Genomic DNA, 18,813 nt, shown 5'->3' with positions numbered 1-18,813 from the left:
CCCAGTTCCCAACAAGCTGTGGACTGGTACTGGTCCATGGCCCAGGGGTTAGGGACCCCTGACCTAGATGAATAGTGAAATGACTGCAAGAAAACTACCAAGCTCAGAGAGCACCAAGGACTCCACAAGTAGCTTGAAATAAAACATATTTAGTCTGATAGAAAAAATAAATTACATTTAGCCTATTCAATCAAATATAAATAATTGGTTTTTTTATTATATTTTTATCCAATAGAGTTTGCTGTTTTGTTTTCTGCATATAAATCTTTTCTCTGCTTCCATAAGGCAACTTTTGGGACTTTGAAAATATTTTAATATGCACCAGAGAAGGAGAGATACGTTGTATCTCTGAAACTCTCTTAATAAACTTAATAAAGTCTCAGAGTTTTAAGAAAGAAATCCCACTGCTATTTCCTTAAACTTGTGCAGCTGAGGTATTTGTATTGGGAGAGTTTTCTTTTGCACAAAATTGTATTTTCACACTTCAGTCACAAGAGGACAGTGTAGTAGAGATTCATAACTTCCGTATGTGGTATGTTCATCCATTCCCAACAAAATATAGGGCAGAGAATTGAATCAAAGCATGCAAGTAGTCAGTTCCTGTAACACTTTCTGTGCTTTACAATTTAGGCATTAGAGAAGCATCTTTGCAGCTTTGTGGAAGAGGCTTTGTGAGAAACTGCCTTGGACAGGAAAATCTTCTGTGATTCTCTTATGCTCTCCTAGGTGTATTAAGATGCCCAGTCCAAGAGAACTGATACCAAAATATAATTCAAAAGAACTTGCATGGCTGAAGTTGTACATAGGGAAATTAAACACACATCATAATGCATTGTGTAATATCTATTGTCCATAGAGTATACCGAGTTTCATGAAAGTAGGGATTATCATGCAGTCTTCTTAGAGATTCTTAAAGTAACATTCATCCTCATCTGAATTGCTGATATTCAGCATTCAGATGCTAAAATCATCATATTCTGATTTCATGTTTTCCATCTTGTTGTCTCAGCATTATAACCCCCACTACCCCTAACACCCCACCCCCCAATTTCCTTATTTCAGGGTGAAGCTTTTATTTATATGGAACCAGAGAAACAAGTTATATCTAGATCTGCAGATGAGTGTGTAGTGGCTCTTTGTGACCAGTGGTAAGTTGAAAGTAAAGTATAAATCACAGTTGCATTGATTACACTTTTTTCCTTTTTGCAACTCTTTCAAGTTCCTTCTGCTTGTTTTGGACTTAAGCCATGTTTTTCCATTCATTGCTTTAGTAAAGCATCTGGCCTATCTCTTATCAAGATCATCTTTGTTACTCTCCTACGATATCTGGCTCTTTTTCGCCTAGGTATTTGGACTATGGTGAAAAAAACTGGAGACAGCAGACCTATGAATGTCTGAAAAACCTTGAGACGTAGGTGTGGGGATTGTATCAGGGAGGAGGGTTGACATACAGCTATGAGATATAGGTAAGATTAATGCTTTGGTTTTCCCAGATTTTGTGATGAGACAAGAAAAAATTTTGAAGCCACGCTGAATTGGCTCCAGGAGCATGCCTGCTCAAGGACTTATGGTCTAGGTAGGAAAGCTTCTCTATTGATCAGCCAGTAATAGTGTTTTATTAATCAACACTTTTATTGTCTATGGAGATCCTCAGTCATCCAGGTCATGGTTGTCCCAAAGGTGCTTTTTCAAGAGCAGAGCTGAAGTTACAATAAGAGGTTTCAGATTGCTTCACAAGACGTTATAATTTTAAAGGAGATCCCATCTAAAATTTTAAGAAGAAGAAAGGAGTTTGCTTTTTTAGTAGATGAACTTAAAAAGAGGCGAATGTTGTTCAGATGGGATGTTCCGACTGGAATGGTGGTGAATTACCTGGGGACATGTTATAGACTTAATACTGTTTTCAAAGCAAAAGAGTTTTACACTTCGGTCCTGGGGGTATGTTCATCGCTACCTATTATATTTAAAGCTTTGGAAGAGAAGAAGGCAGAATTGCAGTCTGAAGAGCCTATATTGATGAAAATTGGGAAATTTCAGACTGAGGGGCCTCAACAAGTTGAGATGAAGGAGCAGAGGATAACTCGTGTAATACATAAACGCAAAGAAAAGGAGCAACAACAGAAGGAGGTTAAGGAAGCCCCACAAGTATTTGCTTCTGAGTCTGCGGGAGAAGCAAGATCTATAAACTTTTTGGAGCAACCTTTAAGGGCAGATTTCCAAGCACTTCTCTCGAGGTTTTTGGACAAGAGGGATTGATAAAGAATGTATAGATTGTTTTTAGGTTATTGATAGATTACAGTTCACTGTGGATGGAATTGGTTATTGGTAAAGAGGAGAGAAGATTATGGAGATTGAATGAAAATTTTAGATAAGAAGTTTAAGTTTAGTAATTTAAGGAGTATTCAAAAGAGTATTTTGTTTTAATGGTATAATTAACGTTTATATGTTTATTTGTGTATTTGATGATAAAGAAAGGGATAGATTAGATTTTATATAATATAAGTATGATATTATGGAGATTGAATGAAAATTTTAGATACGTAGTGTATGTTTAGATATCTAAGGAGCATTTAAAGGAATATTTTGTTTTAAATATGTATAAGGGAATTTTTAGATAGGTAGTGTATGTTTAGTTATCTAAGGAGCATTTAAAGGAATACTTTGTTTTAAATATGTATAAGGGAATTTTAATGTTATAAGTAATGTTTATATGTGTGTTTTTGAGGGTGTTTATAAAGAATGATGGATAAACTTTAAATAATATAAGTATGACATTAGAAAATGTTTAGTTTTTTTTTCTGAATAATTTATAAAGGGGAGAGAAGATTATGGAGATTGAATGAAAATTCTAGATAAGAAGTTTAAGTTTAATAATTTAAGGAGTATTTAAAAGAATATTCTGTTTTAATGGTATAATTAATGTTTATATATGTATGTTTGAGTTTGATGACAAAGAAAGAGGGATAGGTTTTATATAATATGTATGATATTATGGAGAGTGAATGAAAACTCTAGATAGGTAGTGTATGTTTAGATATAATTTTGTTTTGTTTTTTTTTATATATTGGTCTTAAAGTATTTTATAATTTGTTTAATTATTGTAATTAATTGCTTATGGTTTACATGTGTTTAAAATGTTTTCCTTTAAGTTTTAATTAAGCCTGTATTCAGCTCTGGGAAGGTTGGGGGAGGGTTGGGGTGGGTTGGGAGGGTCTGGGGAGGGGAATTTTTTTCTTCTGTAAAATTTCAAAAAACTTTTAATAAAAAAAAAAGAGCAGAGCTGAAGAAGCTTCTTGGATGAGAAGCAAAATGTCTTCAAAGAAAAACAAGAAAGTCCAGTTGCCTCTTGAAAAAGCACTTTTGGGATGACACTTTTATTATTTTGTTTTATTAATTTTCCATATATGATTGACCAATTGTTATATATATAACTGGAAAACCTATGGAAAGAATCTTATAATATATGACCAGCTCAAATTTCGACACAAAATACTTTTCATGGACTTCTATGTTCTACAGTATATTGATTTAGAACTGAGTTTGATCCTCAGTACAAATTCCTGTAGTGCCTAAACATGTTTAAGTCAGATTTTTCAAAAAAACAATGTGTTTACCTATGCATTAGTATAATGCAAAGTGTCGTATGATAAGAGATTGACTAGGTGTAGTTTGATAATTCCCTCTCCTCATCTCTTCCATAAATGCAAGAGATGCATATTAATTGTCCATGATTAACAATTAACAAAATATTTTATTATCTTCCAGGAACTCGTATGCCTTGGGATGAGCAGTGGCTAATAGAATCTCTCTCTGATTCTACTATCTACATGGCCTACTATACAGTTGCTCATTTCCTACAGCCTGATAATTTGAGTGGACAAGGAGAATCTCCACTGGGCATTAGGTGAGGGCGATAAGGTGGGATAAGTTCAGACTCTTGCAAGTTTTGCCTTGTCCTGTAAGAAATAAAAAGTAAATATACTATAAGTCATGTTTGCATTCAATAACAAACTGTTGAAATTTGGATTTGGAGGTTATTTTCCGAGAAATAGGAAGCAAAATATATATGCTAAGTTTCTGAGATTGTTTTACTTAATTTCACCCTACAAAACTCAAAAAAGCAAAGGGGTATATCTCATATCATGAGTGTATCTCTGTCATGGCCCATGGAGACTAACAAATATATATTAATATGAAGATGTGGATCTTGTTCCATTCCATTCCTCAGTCACCAATGAAGCTCTAAATGACTGTTTTTATTGATTACCATACCATAAATATTAGAACTGGTGAACCTGACTATTTATGTAATATCTTTGCATTAATAGACATCCAATGTTGAATCTTCAATAAAATTATTGTCCTTGGTACAAATAAACTTGGCTTATCTCAAAAAATCTAATTCTGGTGGAATTTGCTTAGTATTTGGAGAGGAGACCATTAATAAACCAAGGACTGTAGATTAGCCTGAAAGCTTGAAAAAACATCCCAAAATAAGGGAGACTTTATCTTTTCTTTAGTTAAATAGGTCATTGCCACCATTGCCAGGATCACCAGGGTGGGCTAAGTTGATAGACTGATAAATTTCAGTTGTTCTACTTATTTTAAAAGTTCTATTTCTAATGAATAAATGTGACTCCGTCTATGTAGCACAGTGGTTCTCAACCTTTTTAATGCCACGACCCCCCAACCGGTCGTAAGTCGAGGACTACTTAACTGGTGCAGCACCATTTGCAGAATGGGGCTTTTGGCGGGCTCAGCAGGACAGAGACAGCCTGGACAATTCCTATTGGCTTTTGAAAGCCAATAGAACTAGACTCTATTCAAGAGAGTCTATTCTATTGGCTTTCAAAAGCCAATAGAATAAAAGGGAGTAGCACAGCTAAGGAAAAGGGGGAAAAAATGGCGGACTGCGTTGTTTGGCGACCCCCGTGAAATGGTCGTTCGACCCCAAATGGGGTCCCGACCCACAGGTTGAGAACCACTGATGTAGCACATAGGTCTTCAAAGCCGGCCCTTTTATGACTCATGGACTTCAACTCCCAGAATTCCTCAGCCAGCGTGCCTGGCTAAGGAATTCTGGGAGATGAAGTCCATGAGTCATAAAAGGGCCAAGTTTGAAGACCCCTGATGTAGTACATTTGTACTATGTACCTCTGAGTAATAGGTTATCTTGAAGTTTAGTAGTTAAATAAAATGAAACCAGAGAGGATCTTCAGAAATGGGATATTTAACAATGTCCCAGAATGTCCTTAGCTTTATAAAGCTGGAAGAAAATTAACATCAAGTGTCAGGTTAGAATTAATTTTCCTTTCATGTCTTCTGAGTTCTTAATAGGATCGGTTAGTCTCATTTGTGTTTAAAGTGTAGACTGAAATTCTACAAAGATTAGCATGACAGGAATAATGTTCTGTACTCTCTAGAGTCATGGCTTTTTAAAAACTGTTAACCAGGTCATTAAGTGAGCTGTTTGTTGCATTTGATGTCTTAATTCGAATGCATCGATTGCATTTCCAAAGGAAAATAAAAGAAAATACAAAGTAGGCTATTTTGAGCTACTAATGACACATGTGGTTAATGCACTAGAGAAATCTATAAGTGTATCTTTAACTCTCATGGTAGATTCTGGCTTTAGGACTAGTGGAGTAACACACTAGTTTCAGGATTTTCAGGGATGAATGAGTAATTTACGAATAGATTTTTGCCATTCATTAACAAAGCCCGCTGTGAAAGTTATCGCTGTTTTTGTCAGCTATATCTAATTTTGATGTGCTGGACGATAATATGTTACAATTATAGTTTTGGTAATGTCTAAACTTGGGTAAGCTTTATGTTTGCTCTGATACTTTAAAAATGGTAATAAATCAATAAAACAATATTTGATTCATTGGGAGTATTTAGTAAGCTAACAACTGATTTTTGGGGGGGCTTATTTAAAATGTTTAAATTCTTTTTCAGATGTTAAAGTTAGGTCATTTTTTAAAAAAATTAAAAGCAGCTGAGTTTGAAAAATGAAACAAAGTTTAGTGATGATGTAGTAATCATACCAAATGGGTGTTCAGTAAGCAGAGAAACCTGCAATCTTTTTTTCTTTTTATAACTTTTGCCTCTTGTACACAGAGCAAGCCAAATGACTGAGGAGGTATGGGACTACATCTTCTTTAAGACAGCTCCATTCCCCGCAACAAAAATTCCTAAGGAGACTTTGGATAAATTGAAACAAGAGTTTGAGTATTGGTATCCAGTGGATATACGTGCTTCTGGCAAGGATCTTGTTCCCAATCACTTGTCTTACTATCTTTACAACCATGTAGCCATGTGGCCAGATCAGAGGTTAGTCTGTGAAAATGTGCATCTCCAGCTATATTAATTAATCACAATCTGTGCAAGCTTTGAAGAGGAGAAGAAGTCTGAGTTGGAAAAACTATATTAAAACGAATTGCTCTTGACAAGACTTGAGTATGAAATTAAAGTATGGAACCAGTTTGTTACATGCGTAATTGATACATTGTAGAATCGCTTCTTGTTGACTTGTTGAAAGTGCTACAATACCAGTAGGTGGGAAAATGTGAATTAACTGACATTAGAGGTAGGCTTTGGAAGCTCATGTCTTTTATTGCTTGCCCAATTTGAATTCGTACAGGTGCAATGTCCAAGAATGGTATCTTGTACCCTTGGTTTACTTCCCATTGTACTGAACCTTAAAAATACATTGCAAAGTTCCTGTCATAGTTTTGGCTCAAGTATGAGTAAATCTTGCAGATTCACTGAGATTGTACCAGTCTCCATTAGGAATTCCTTGGCTGATGTGTGACCCACTCATGTGCGACCCAGCTAATGAGCTTTGAAAGCCTATAGAATGCCTGTTAGTTACTTTTTCCCTCCTCTCGTCAAGCTACATTATTTTACAGATGAAAGTGCTACAGTACCAGTAGGTGGGAAAAGCACTCCCGCAAGGATAATTGTTTGTTCCTTCTCTGTCTGAAGGACATCTGGCTTACTTCGCACTACTGAAGCAAATGGGGTGAAATCAGGATCCCATGCTTGCTGCACAGTGCATTGGAAGGGATGGAAAGTTTTTTACTCTAGGAATTTTCCTTCCCCGTTGTCTGTGCCAGTTACGTAATAATTCTGTGCATTCCTCTGAGTCATATTTTATTGCTTCAACTTGTTAGAGGCTAATTTGCTCCAGGCTCTGAATAGCTATTCTGTATTCTGGTAATTAAGGGAGTGAGAGAATCTTTGGGAACTATTAAAACTATCCATAATTCTTCAGTACTGTGACCTACAAGGTGATCTAAGATTCCTGCAAGTCGTATTAAATGATAAAGAGATTCTGGTTAAACAAACACAGCTCCAAACAGTATACTCACTGTGTTTTATTTTTATTGAACTTACTGAGCCAGTGTTCACCATTTCCACTGGAAAAGTATATGAAGCCCAGCAATCTTAAAGTGGTAAATTGTATTGAGACAACCAGGGCCCCTCCCCCTTTAAAAATGCATACATTGGTTGTTAGCATTAGAGTTTCCTCTTCACAACACATGTTTGATCCAGCAGGTTGTCAGAACAATGTTCTGTGGCTAGATAATGAAAGTGGAATTTTTTGGCCTTGATGAAAAAAGCTATGCTTGGAGGAAATAAAACACTATTCCAACAAAGGAATCTTATCCCAATATGAAGCATTTTGGTGGGAGTATCATGATTTTTGGCTGCTCTGCATCCTTAGGGGCCAGATGGCTTCCAGGCATTCAGGATTGTACCAGTTAATTCTATTGGAGAATGTCTGGATAGCCATCTGTGAAATTTAAATAAGTTTGGGTCATGCAGCAGGGCAGTGATGTTAACTATACAACTAAATCTATGAAGCAGAAAAAAATGGGTTGAAGCAATTGCTACCATTGTGCAGAAGATGCCAGTTTCACATACTTTTTGAACATGGGGTAGTGAACTTTGATTTAGGATAAAGACTTGATGCACTGTACTGTTTTATGTACTTAATCAGAATTTCTTAATAAATTTATATTAAGCTCAGATCATATTGTAGGTCGTAGTACTGCAGAATTATAGCTGGTTCTAAATAGTTCACAAACTTTCACTGACCACAAAAATTGCTAGACTACTTGGAGCCTGAAGCAAATTTGCTTCCAGCTACAGGTAGTCCTCAACTTACAACAGTTCATTTAGTGATTGTTCAAAGTTACAGTGGTGCTGAAAGAAGTGTCTTATGACCATTGTCCACTCTTATGACCATTGCAGCCTCCTCGTGGTCATGTGATCAAAATTCAGACACTTGGCAACTGACTCATATTTATGACAGTCATTGTGTCCTGAGGTCATGTGATCAGCTCTTGTGCCCTTCTGATGAGCAAAGTCAATGTGGAAGCCAAATTCACGTAACAACCGTGTTACTAACCTAGCAACGGCAGTGATTCGTTTAGCAACTGTGAAAGAACGGTTGTAAAATGGGGCAAAACTCACTTAACAACTGTCTTGCTTAGCAACAGAAATTTTGGGCTCAGCTGTGGTTGTAAATCAGGGACTACCTATAGACAACAAATTCCTCTATGTTATCCCTTTAGTGAAGTATTTTGGTACTCTGTTTCAAGGAAAGTTGTAAATCGAGAATTACCTGTATTTGATGGAAAATAATACACAGAGGAATGCAGAAAATTATTACATTATTGGCTTAGCCAATAAGGAAAAAAAGCATTCCTAAAATAAAGAATAGTGCAGTCAGGAGGGTTTTTAAAACAGTACTATTCTCTAAACATTAAAAGATTGTTTTGAATATGACAAATCATGTGGAACAATGGAACTCTTGTCTCTCCAATGCAGAGAAAAATGGCCTGTAGCTGTCAGAGCAAATGGGCATCTTCTCCTTAATTCAGAGAAGGTATGCTATCTTTTTGAATCTATACTGAACATTTCTGATTCCATGGCAATGAAGTAAATCCTTTCTCAGTTTAAGGAGCAGCAGGTAATATATTAATTTGTGATATTGCCCAGGAAAGCTGAAATTACGTGACTTAAAGTTCTTTTTTCCAAATGTGGAAACACAAGCATAAATTTTATGGAACATTTCATTGTTAGACTTTCCTGTCCACATTGTTTTTCTAGCATATAAACAATAGATACACGTTACCTTTTTTTATTAATCCAAACAGACATTTTGTAGTGCATGTCAAATATATATTGGTGGTCCTTTTCTGTTCTTGAAGCTTATTGAAACCTTGGTTTCTTTAAATATACTTTTAAAAGAGAATAACTTTAAGCTTTTGACAAATAAAATTTCATAACAAAGTTTTTTCAGAATCTTGCACAAAGAAGGTTGAGGTTCCTATTGACAGTGTTGAATTTGAACTGTAGAACTAATATTAATACACATAGTACAAAGAGCTGGAATGGAGAAAACTTTCTAATGTTGAGTTTGACTCCTAGTGACTACATGGACACACGCATATTTGTTTGTAGACATCACAGCCAAAATAGATTGTCACTGTCTTCTACAATATTTTAGTATCCCCCCCCCCAGTTTAATCTACAGCCTTCTTGATTTGATTTATAGCTCTGAGATTTCCTGATAGTTTCCCCCACTATCAGTCAGGGTTTTTCAAGATTTGTTGAAGGCAGCTAGATACTTACAAGTTTGTCTATATGTATTTTGTCTGTGTGTGTTGCCTTGGTAGCAGAGTTAGCAGTGCTCTTTTTCATGACTAACATAAAAATATACTTCTCTTTCTTTGCCCCCGTTAGATTTAAGTTTGGGGTATGATTCTCATAAACAGACCATCTTTTAAATATTATTATTTATATAATTTTCTCCTTCTGATTTTGTTAACAGATGTCTAAATCTACAGGCAATTTTCTTACTTTGAGTCAAGCTATAGATAAATTTTCAGCTGATGGTAAGAAGACGCATTGCATTATGTTTGAATTTTGAAAACTCTGCTTGGCTGAATAATGTATCAGAAATATAATGCCTCTCTTATAATGTAGTCTATATTACCCATTTTATAGCAGTTTATCTAATCCAACAGCCTTCCCTGTTTTTAAAAGAGAAAATCTTTTAACTGCATATGAAAAAGCTAAATGCATACCCTATTGGAAATTTAACAAAACAAAAATCATTTTTTTACAATTGCTTTTAAGTTCTGGTGTTCCTTCCCAATGAAAATACTTCCACTGTATTGCAAAGTGACAGAGCCACTACGACAGTGGTTCTCAACCTTTTCAATATCGTGACCCCCAACCGGTCATAAGTCAAGGACTACCCAACTGGTCATAAGTCGAGGACTTTCCCTGCCCGGGAGCACTGCACATGCGTGGTGCCGCCCCCTGCTCCAGCCGAGGCATAGCTGGCAAGCGGCAGAGACGGCGCAGGCCAACCACCCGGCTGGGCCACCAGCTGGCCCAGCCCAAGGGAGGTAAGACACCCGCCAGGCCCCACGCACGCCAGCAACCCTCCCTGCGCCCGCCGGCCTCCCACCTCCCACCCCTGGCCCTCTTTTACTTACATTTTTAGTAGTTGCTCAGCAGGGAGGGGTGGAAACTTCCAGACAGCTTGCCTTCGCTGTAGACAACTTGCAGCACCGTTTGCAGAATGGGACTTTTGGCAGCCTCAGCAGGGCAGAGACAGCCTGGTCAATTCCTATTGGTTTTTGAAAGCCAATAGAATTAGACTCTATTCAAGAGAGTCTATTCTATTGGCTTTCAAAAGCCAATAGAATAAAAGGGAGTAGCACAGCTAAGGAAAAGGGGGAAAAAATGGCGGACTGCGTTGTTTGGTGAGCCCCGTGAAATGGTCGTTCGACCCCAAATGGGGTCGCGACCCACAGGTTGAGAACCACTGCTCTACGAGAAGATTTGAGGTAGCTACTTTTCCCAGTTGTCTGTGTGTGCTTTAGGATGTAGAGCCGCTTTTGCTTCATTGGTACTCCTAAGGAAATGATTGCTTGTGTGTTCATGCAAACACAGAGAAAGCTAGGGAGCAACACTAAACCTTCAGGTGAATGAAACTATTTTGGTGGCATAAATAGGGATGCTTTACTTACATTAACTTGATATGAAAAGTGCCTCTTTTGAGTGCTTTGCATAGCCTTACTTCTCAGCAGGAGTGATGTTTCTTAGCTGTTGACTGCATTTCTTTTGCCATTGCTCTAGAACAGTGTTTCTCAACCTAGACAACTTTAAGATGTATGGACTTCAACTCCCAGCTGGCTGGGGAATTCTGGGAGTTGAAGTCCACACATCTTAAAGTTGTCAAGATTGAGAAACACTGCTCTAGAACAGTGGTTCTCAACTTGTGGGTCGGGACCCCATTTGGGGTTGAACGACCATTTCACGGGGGTCGCCAAGCAAGGCTGTCCGCCATTTTCCCCCCTTTGGCCACGCCCCTGGCACCCAGTCATATATAAGTGGTTGGGGGTCACCACAACATGGGGAACTGTATTATGGGGTCACGGCATTAGAAAGGTTGAGAACCACTGCTCTAGAAAGTGAAACCTCTTTCCCTTTCAGGCATGCGGCTGGCGCTGGCTGATGCAGGTGATACTGTTGAAGATGCAAACTTTGTGGAATCCATGGCAGATGCTGGCATTCTCCGCTTATATACATGGGTGGAGTGGGTGAAAGAAATGCTTGCTAACTGGGACAGTTTAAGAAGTGGGCCTGCCAGAACCTTCAATGACAGGGTCTTTGCCAGGTATCCGTGAGGAATAGTCAACTTTTTTGCTTAAAGGAAACTACATTTTCTAAAATAATAATATTTTTTTTTTAAAAAAAATATTATGGCAATCTTGCATGATCCTATGGTAGTATTGCATGATCTGACCTCATTTATGGCAGTCTTAGAGGATTCTGTCAGGAAACCTCGGATTTAATTCTAACTCTATTCTAATTCTAGCTTTCTTCTCCCGTAGTGAAATGAATGCAGGCATAATAAAGACAGATGAAAACTATGAGAAGATGATGTTTAAGGAAGCTCTTAAAACCGGATTCTTTGAATTTCAGGTAGGGTACCTGTTCTTCCGAATACGGATGATTCCAGTTCAGTTCAATTCTGCTTTCTAGCAGAAATGTTGTCCAAGTAAATTGCAACACATTTAAACTGTGTATTGATAGTATGCTAAAACAAACCAGTATAAAAGAAAGAACATCTCCAGTGATAATGTTTATGCCTTTGAAAGTTTTTTTTTTAGATTATATTAGATAACTTTTATTGTCATTTTTTCCTGTGGGCACACATTAAAAATGAAATTTAGTTGCTTGCCTTCAAAGTGTACATATACAATTTTTCCTTTGGTTACTAAAAGCTACAAATTACAGTCATTACAGATTTTCACATTCTGTTTTTTTTTTTAAATAAAGTTTGATTTTTTAGAAAAAAATATTGTGAGATTGGTCTATCTCACAAAGGCGAGGGGGAAGAAAGCTGCCTCAGTACTGCAGGCCTCGGTCGGTGGTGCTATAGAATGCTTTTCATCCGCTCTCTGCTTTCACTTGGCCAGAAAATCAACAAAGGCTGTGGAGGCTCTGTCTCTTTAATATGGTAGATTAGAGGATGGATGCCAGGTGAGGTAACCCCTAAAAGATAAATGCAGGCAGTGAGAGCTATCTAGACACTACTATATGGAGTGGGAGATAGAGGCAGAGTGTGAAGAACCAGAGGACTTTTGGAAGATAACATTTTAAACCACTGCACCTCTATCCTATGAATTCAGTTGTGCTGCTACAAGAGGTTTTATCAGTAAGTAATGTGAAATTTTATGTTGGAAAGCTCATCTTCTCTATCACCTTGACTTTATTTATTTTTTAAAAAAATATGTTTTATTAATTTTTTTACATAATCACTTAATATTTGGTAAACAACGTGTTGTCTGGGTTTATATTAAAAAAATCAATAACAATTAGTTTCTATAATTCTATAGTCTACATAATAGCTTTGCTTGATGTTCTTTTCTTCCAATAATGTTCTCTTTTACCAACCTTGAATTAATACGATTCTTATTATTTGGGTAAGTAACAATTAAATCTAGACATTTTTCTAATATTTCTGCAAATAATAACCAATCAATACAAAGCTTCTTTTCTAACTGATCAATCAAGATGATCAGTTATCCCTTGACTTTATTGTGTAGATTGCAATCTGAAAAGAAAAAAGGCAATCAATAGCTAACCTGACTGTCTTTTCCTACATGTCCAGATTGCAGTCCATTATCATGTTTCCTCCTGTCATTGGTATTTATTCTAAGGCTATGTTCCTTTTCCCTTTCTCCCCCAACACTATTCTATAACATTGTCACAATTAATAAAACTAGACGTCTGCAGCAGCAACAGAGGCCAAATAATTAAAGAAAAAGAGAAATGTATTCTGCTACCAATTGCTCATAAGAAGGAGAATGTTTTTCATAATTGTCCATGTGGTGTCAGCAGTTCCCCAATATATACACAATAGTTAGTAATAACTTGGCTGACTCCTTTGCACAACTAAATTCCAAGGATATGGTTCAGCTCTCTGAACTCTACAGGCATAATAATAGATCATATTTATTGCCTCTATTTTCCACACTTCTTTATAGTAGCGTTTGATATTGGGTGATTCAAAATGACGGGTACATACTATACCACTGCAGTTATCCTTGACTTTTATGTCTGTGCTGATGGACTTCTCTTTTAGAAACCTTCATAATATAAAGCTATGCAATATCCAACTGGCAGGGTTTTATTGGGTTCTAATTCCAGCTGATTGTTAGGTCCACAAAATTAAATAAGTCCCTTTTCATAATCTTATTTTGGGAGTATGAGTAGTTTACAAGCAAGGAAATGGTCTTCTGTGCTATGTTTTTCCATGACAGTTGGAATAGTTTTGACAGGGCTTTTGTTGGCTCTCCTTCAGGCAGCGAAAGACAAATATCGGGAACTTGCCATAGAAGGAATGCACCGAGAATTGGTGTTCCAGTTTATTGAATCACAGACTCTCCTGCTAACTCCAATCTGCCCTCATGTGTGTGAATATATTTGGAGCTTGTTGGGCAAGGTACTGCTTTTCATTCACTGGCGAACGAGGGAGGGATTGTATGTTACAGAATGATGGGAATATTGCATCAAATTCTTCACACACAAACGTACACCCTTAACCCTTGTGTGTTAACAATAAAGGCTGAATCCATCATGAAGACTTCCTGGCCTGTACCTGGGGTAGTAGATGAAGTCCTGGTCCAGTCTTCCCAGTATCTGACAGAAGTTGCCCATGATCTCCGTCTGCGTCTAAAAAACTACATGGCACCGGGAAAAGGAAAAGTAAGCATCCACACATTTTTATTTTATTTTATTTTTAAAATTTATAAGCCGCCCCACTCCCGAAGGACTCTGGGCGGCTAACAATAAAAAACACATAAAACATAACAAAACAAACAATGCAAAGACAGTCATCCAGGGGTCAGGTTTCATAAACCCCAGGCCTGCCGGAAAAGCCCGGTCTTAAGTAGCTTACGGAAGACCAACAGGGTGGGAGCGGTCCTAATCTCTGGGGGGAGCTGGTTCCAAAGCGTGGGCGCCATCACAGAGAAGGCCCTCCTCCGCGGCCCCGCCAAATGGCACTGCTTGGCCGACGGGGCCTGAAGGAGGCCCAGCCTGTGGGATCTAACCAGATGTAGGGAACTATGAGGTAGTAGGCGGTCTCGCAAATAGCCTGGCCCTGAGCCATATAGGGCTTTAAAGGTAATGACCAACACCTTGAATTGAACCCGAAGACCAATAGGCAACCAGTGCAGCTCACGGAGGATAGGTGTAATGTGGGTGTATCGAGGAGCACCCACTATCACTCGCGCGGCTGCATTCTGGACCAACTGTAGTCTTTTTCCTTTAGCTGTTTGAAAATTTCATGCATTTTGCTGAGCAAGACTTCCCTTGTTGTTTTCCAGAAGGGGAACAGAGAAGTACCACAGAAGCCATCCCACTGTACCATTTATGTGGCCAAGAACTACCCTCCATGGCAGCACACTACCCTGTCGGTTCTGCGAAAACATTATCAGGTGATTTATCCTGCCTAAACTTCTTCAAATATTTCTATCCTCCGGCTCATGCAAATGGGGATCATAAATAAAACATGGGTTTAAAGCCGGCATGATCGTACGCATCCAGAACCAGTCTGAATAAATCTTTAGGAAAATAGAAAAGCACTTCTCCTTTGCCAGGCTTTTAACTTTTAATTGATTTTAGTGGTATGAATTTAACCTTTCATTACATTGTTTGTCCCGTCATGCTTTGTGTTTTGCTTTATTGCAAGCCTTCTCGGGTGCTTGCACAAACTGAAAGAAATGAATAATTAAAATAGTAATTAACAGTTATTAATTATTAAATAATAATTAAGGACAGAAAGTTATTTGAATGTGGAGGGAAAGGAACGCAATACATAAATACCCGCAGAAGAAAGCAAGAACATTGAACTATCCTTATGCCCCTTTTTATTAACTTATTAGCCACATATTTTATTTTTTGCCACAAGACTAAATGGAACAAAGGAGAGGCCACTAGCTCTAGATGTTGGGAGAGCTTTCGCACTTCCATCTTGACTGGCTAGAGAGCACGTGGGCTGCCTTACCTGAAGTTCTAGGTTGCTGCAAGAAACCATTGCAAGAACAATATTTGGGATTTTGAAGTGGTAATGTAATAGAAGTTCCTTAGGCTAGTGGAGGTACATCATACTTTGCTTTAGAGGGGGGAAAAAAGAAGGAAATTTGCTTCTGTTCTCCCCTTCCTCTCCCCCTCCCCCCATTTTGGCAGCAAAATCTTGGAGAATTCACAGGGACTGAATAGGATTTGCATCTTTCCAGATATCTTGCTTTGTTAGCTTGAAGTAACCTACTTTTTTTTTGCTGCTGCAACTCTAGCTGAGAAAAGTGAGTTATAGACGTAGTATTCAAAAGTGATGCCTGGAACAGAAGCTTCTTTCTTTTGCAGCTTTATGATCCTGCAAGCCCAATTTGGTCTGTCAACATTGCATCGTATAGGCTATCATATCTTTGACAGCCAATTGTTTCCTTTTCCTTTGTTTTCGTAGTTCAGGTAGCCAGCAAGAATCAGGAGCCCTCTTGATATCTTTGTGGACAGCTCAGCGGGCTGGGTGTGATTACTCAGCTGTGTTCTGCTCGGTGGACTACAAATTGTGACAGCCCGAGGGAAAAGCTGTCCTAAATGATTTTGAGCAAGGTGTGATATTTAGAGCATGGCCACATATAGAAACGTGGCTTAGCAAGATGGAAAGGTTCCCAGTGCGTTTCTGTACTCATTAGGAATAACTTTTAAACAGCAGCATTTAAAATTGGGGGGGTGAAACAGCTCTTCGGTTAGATTTCATAAAAAGATCTACAAAGATGCTTAAGCAAATAGAAATGTTAGCAGATAATTGTAGAAACAAATTAGTTTATCATTTTGACTGTTCTCCCAACCTTCTCTTTTGGGGGAAGATTGTGGAGAAGGTAGCTGGGTTGTAGCTTCAGAAAGTCCTGGAGGAAGCAGATTATCTGCACCATTTAACTGAGTTTCAGGACTGGGCACAGTACTGAGACTGGTGAAGGTCAAATAAATAAATAAATCCAACTGAGGAGTATGTGTGCTTTCTTTTCCTGTAGAACTGTCAACAGCATATAATTGGATCTTGTATGTTTTTCATTGTAGGCCAATGGAGGACAGCTTCCAGACAACAAAATAATTGCCAGTGAACTCAACTCCTTGCCAGAACTGAAAAAATACATGAAAAGGGTTATGCCTTTTGTAGCAATGATTAAGGTCAGCCTTTTGCTATTTATTGCTACAATTCTGCTTATAGGCTTGCTTCTTGCATTTTATCAGACTCCCGGAAATTATGCAGAGATGTGGAAGAAAATGTAAGTATGACACAGAATAGGATAGTGATGTGGAAATGTAACTTTTTTTTTCTTGGAAAATTCAGAGGGAGAAAAGAATGAGCAGGATCATAGAAGTTGTGTCCCATCAGAACTATTTCTGTTTCAGATTATTGTGTGTTTTGTATGAGATGTCGTGATATAAATTTTTATTTATTTATTTATTTATTTATTTATTTAACAAATAACGCAAGGCAGTGAATTTATTTATTTAACAAATAACTCAAGTCAGTGAATTTGTTTGTTTGTTTATTTATTTAACAAATAACTCAAGGCAGTGAACATATTCCGTACACCTTTCTCCTCCTATTGTCCTCACAACAACAGCTCTGTGAGGTGAGTTGGCCCAAGGTCATCCAGCTGGCTTTCATGCCTAAGGCAGGACTAGAATTCACAGTCTCCTGGTTTCTATTCCAGTTCCTTAGCCAGTAGACCAAACTGGCTGTCTTTTAACTTCTTATATTATAGTGAGGTATGGTTGCTGTCTTTGAGGGGCATATAGCAAAGATTCTTGCTTCTTTTGATCAGATTGAGATGCTGCAATTTGGAACTTCTGGGACTTTTCTGATTGTTATGGATAACTTTATCAGAGTAGTTTCACTGATTGCTAATAAACTTTGACAATTATGCTTATACAATTTACTCTGTTCTGACTTATGTTTTTAACCCAGCTCAATTATATCAGTGTGTAAAATCCTGATAAAAATTACCCATGTGGTTGGTGTGCAGCATCCTTAGTATCTTTCAACTTAATAGGCAGAATGGGTGCTTGGCAAGATGGCAGTGTTTTGGATAGGGAGTATATTGATTTGAATAGAGGATTTCATTTCTTTTGGCTAAAGTTGTATTTTTTTCCTGAAGAGCCAGAACCATAGCTGGACCTGCAGTTGAAGAACCAGATTCTTAACTGTCTATGGAAGCCCAAGTAGTGGTGGTAGTCTCATTATTGCTATATAATTTGTATTGCTAAGTCAGCTTCAATCCTAACTAGAGAAACATCACCTGGCTATTGGTTATGACTGGCCTCGTTACATCCAGGTTAGGCTGTAAAATATTTCATGAGGACAAACCTCCTATCTTTTCTTTCCTTCAGGAGTTCTGAACATATTATTGATGTTTATTGCTAAATATATACTGTACTTTGTAATGGCATTTCAGTTAAATTAATTTTTATTTAACATTGTTTATATGTATTAGGACATACTAATATGTGTTGTGAAATACAACTTTTGGGGGTATAGGAAATACATACAGTAAAGGGTGAGCAGGTTGATGATTTAAAGTGGACAGGGCTGAATTTTTTCCATGGAGTTACTCGGTAGGATTTTTTGAAATCCTTACACTGCTGTTTTCAGCTGATTGCTTGCTTAAATGATGAAAGACCAGTTGCTGAATTTAGATTGCATGTTTCAGGGGGTGGGTAGAAGTAGGGATGTAGGTGATAGTACAGGTGGCTCGCTCCTGATAAATATCTTGTACTGACAGGTTTCTTAAGATTGTGCTTTGAAATATTACAGATGGATCTCAGTCAATCAATTAAATATGTAAGAGTGTAAAACCTTGTTTGTGGCTATAAGACCTTTTCCCTCTTTACTTAATCACAATTTGCTAAACAATTTGCTAATGTTTAATTTACTTCCAACTGGGAATATACTTGAATTCAAATAAGAATTCAGCCCAGGTAGGAAAAACAGTATCAGTTCAGCAAACTTTAAAAATTTGAAGTAAAATACTAAATTATATTAGTGGTTGCATTTTACTTGCTGTGTTCCTTGGACTGGAATTGTATTCTTATTGGAAAATACCTTCTTCTGTCTGTGGCTGCAGCAAGGATTTCCATTATACTCTGCAACTTCTGATTGCAACACTGCATAGTAGTCTGTCTTCTCAAAGAGAAAGATTCTGT

At 37.6% G+C, this 18,813-nt stretch overlaps 1 protein-coding gene across 2 annotated transcripts in view; it reads left to right on the top strand.

Annotated features, from left to right (window-relative positions):
* Positions 1–18,813, top strand: part of LARS1 (leucyl-tRNA synthetase 1) — a 56,203-nt gene that overhangs the window by 20,852 nt on the left and 16,538 nt on the right. For both annotated transcript variants that reach the window (XM_039351615.1, XM_039351623.1), the window contains exons 16-28: positions 1,063–1,148; positions 1,346–1,411; positions 1,494–1,576; positions 3,766–3,904; positions 6,121–6,333; positions 8,839–8,896; positions 9,845–9,908; positions 11,521–11,704; positions 11,922–12,012; positions 13,898–14,038; positions 14,161–14,301; positions 14,925–15,035; positions 16,681–16,791. In XM_039351615.1, the coding sequence (XP_039207549.1) occupies positions 1,063–1,148; positions 1,346–1,411; positions 1,494–1,576; positions 3,766–3,904; positions 6,121–6,333; positions 8,839–8,896; positions 9,845–9,908; positions 11,521–11,704; positions 11,922–12,012; positions 13,898–14,038; positions 14,161–14,301; positions 14,925–15,035; positions 16,681–16,791 (1,488 nt within the window). The remainder of the gene's footprint in view (positions 1–1,062; positions 1,149–1,345; positions 1,412–1,493; positions 1,577–3,765; positions 3,905–6,120; positions 6,334–8,838; positions 8,897–9,844; positions 9,909–11,520; positions 11,705–11,921; positions 12,013–13,897; positions 14,039–14,160; positions 14,302–14,924; positions 15,036–16,680; positions 16,792–18,813) is intronic.

Source organism: Crotalus tigris, unplaced genomic scaffold (assembly GCF_016545835.1).
Source record: "Crotalus tigris isolate CLP2741 ecotype Arizona unplaced genomic scaffold, ASM1654583v1 scf7180000017568.12009008, whole genome shotgun sequence".
In the NCBI taxonomy this organism is placed as follows: domain Eukaryota; kingdom Metazoa; phylum Chordata; class Lepidosauria; order Squamata; family Viperidae; genus Crotalus; species Crotalus tigris.
The sequence above is the reverse complement of the archived record's forward strand: the minus strand, read 5'-3'. Positions and strand labels throughout refer to the sequence as shown.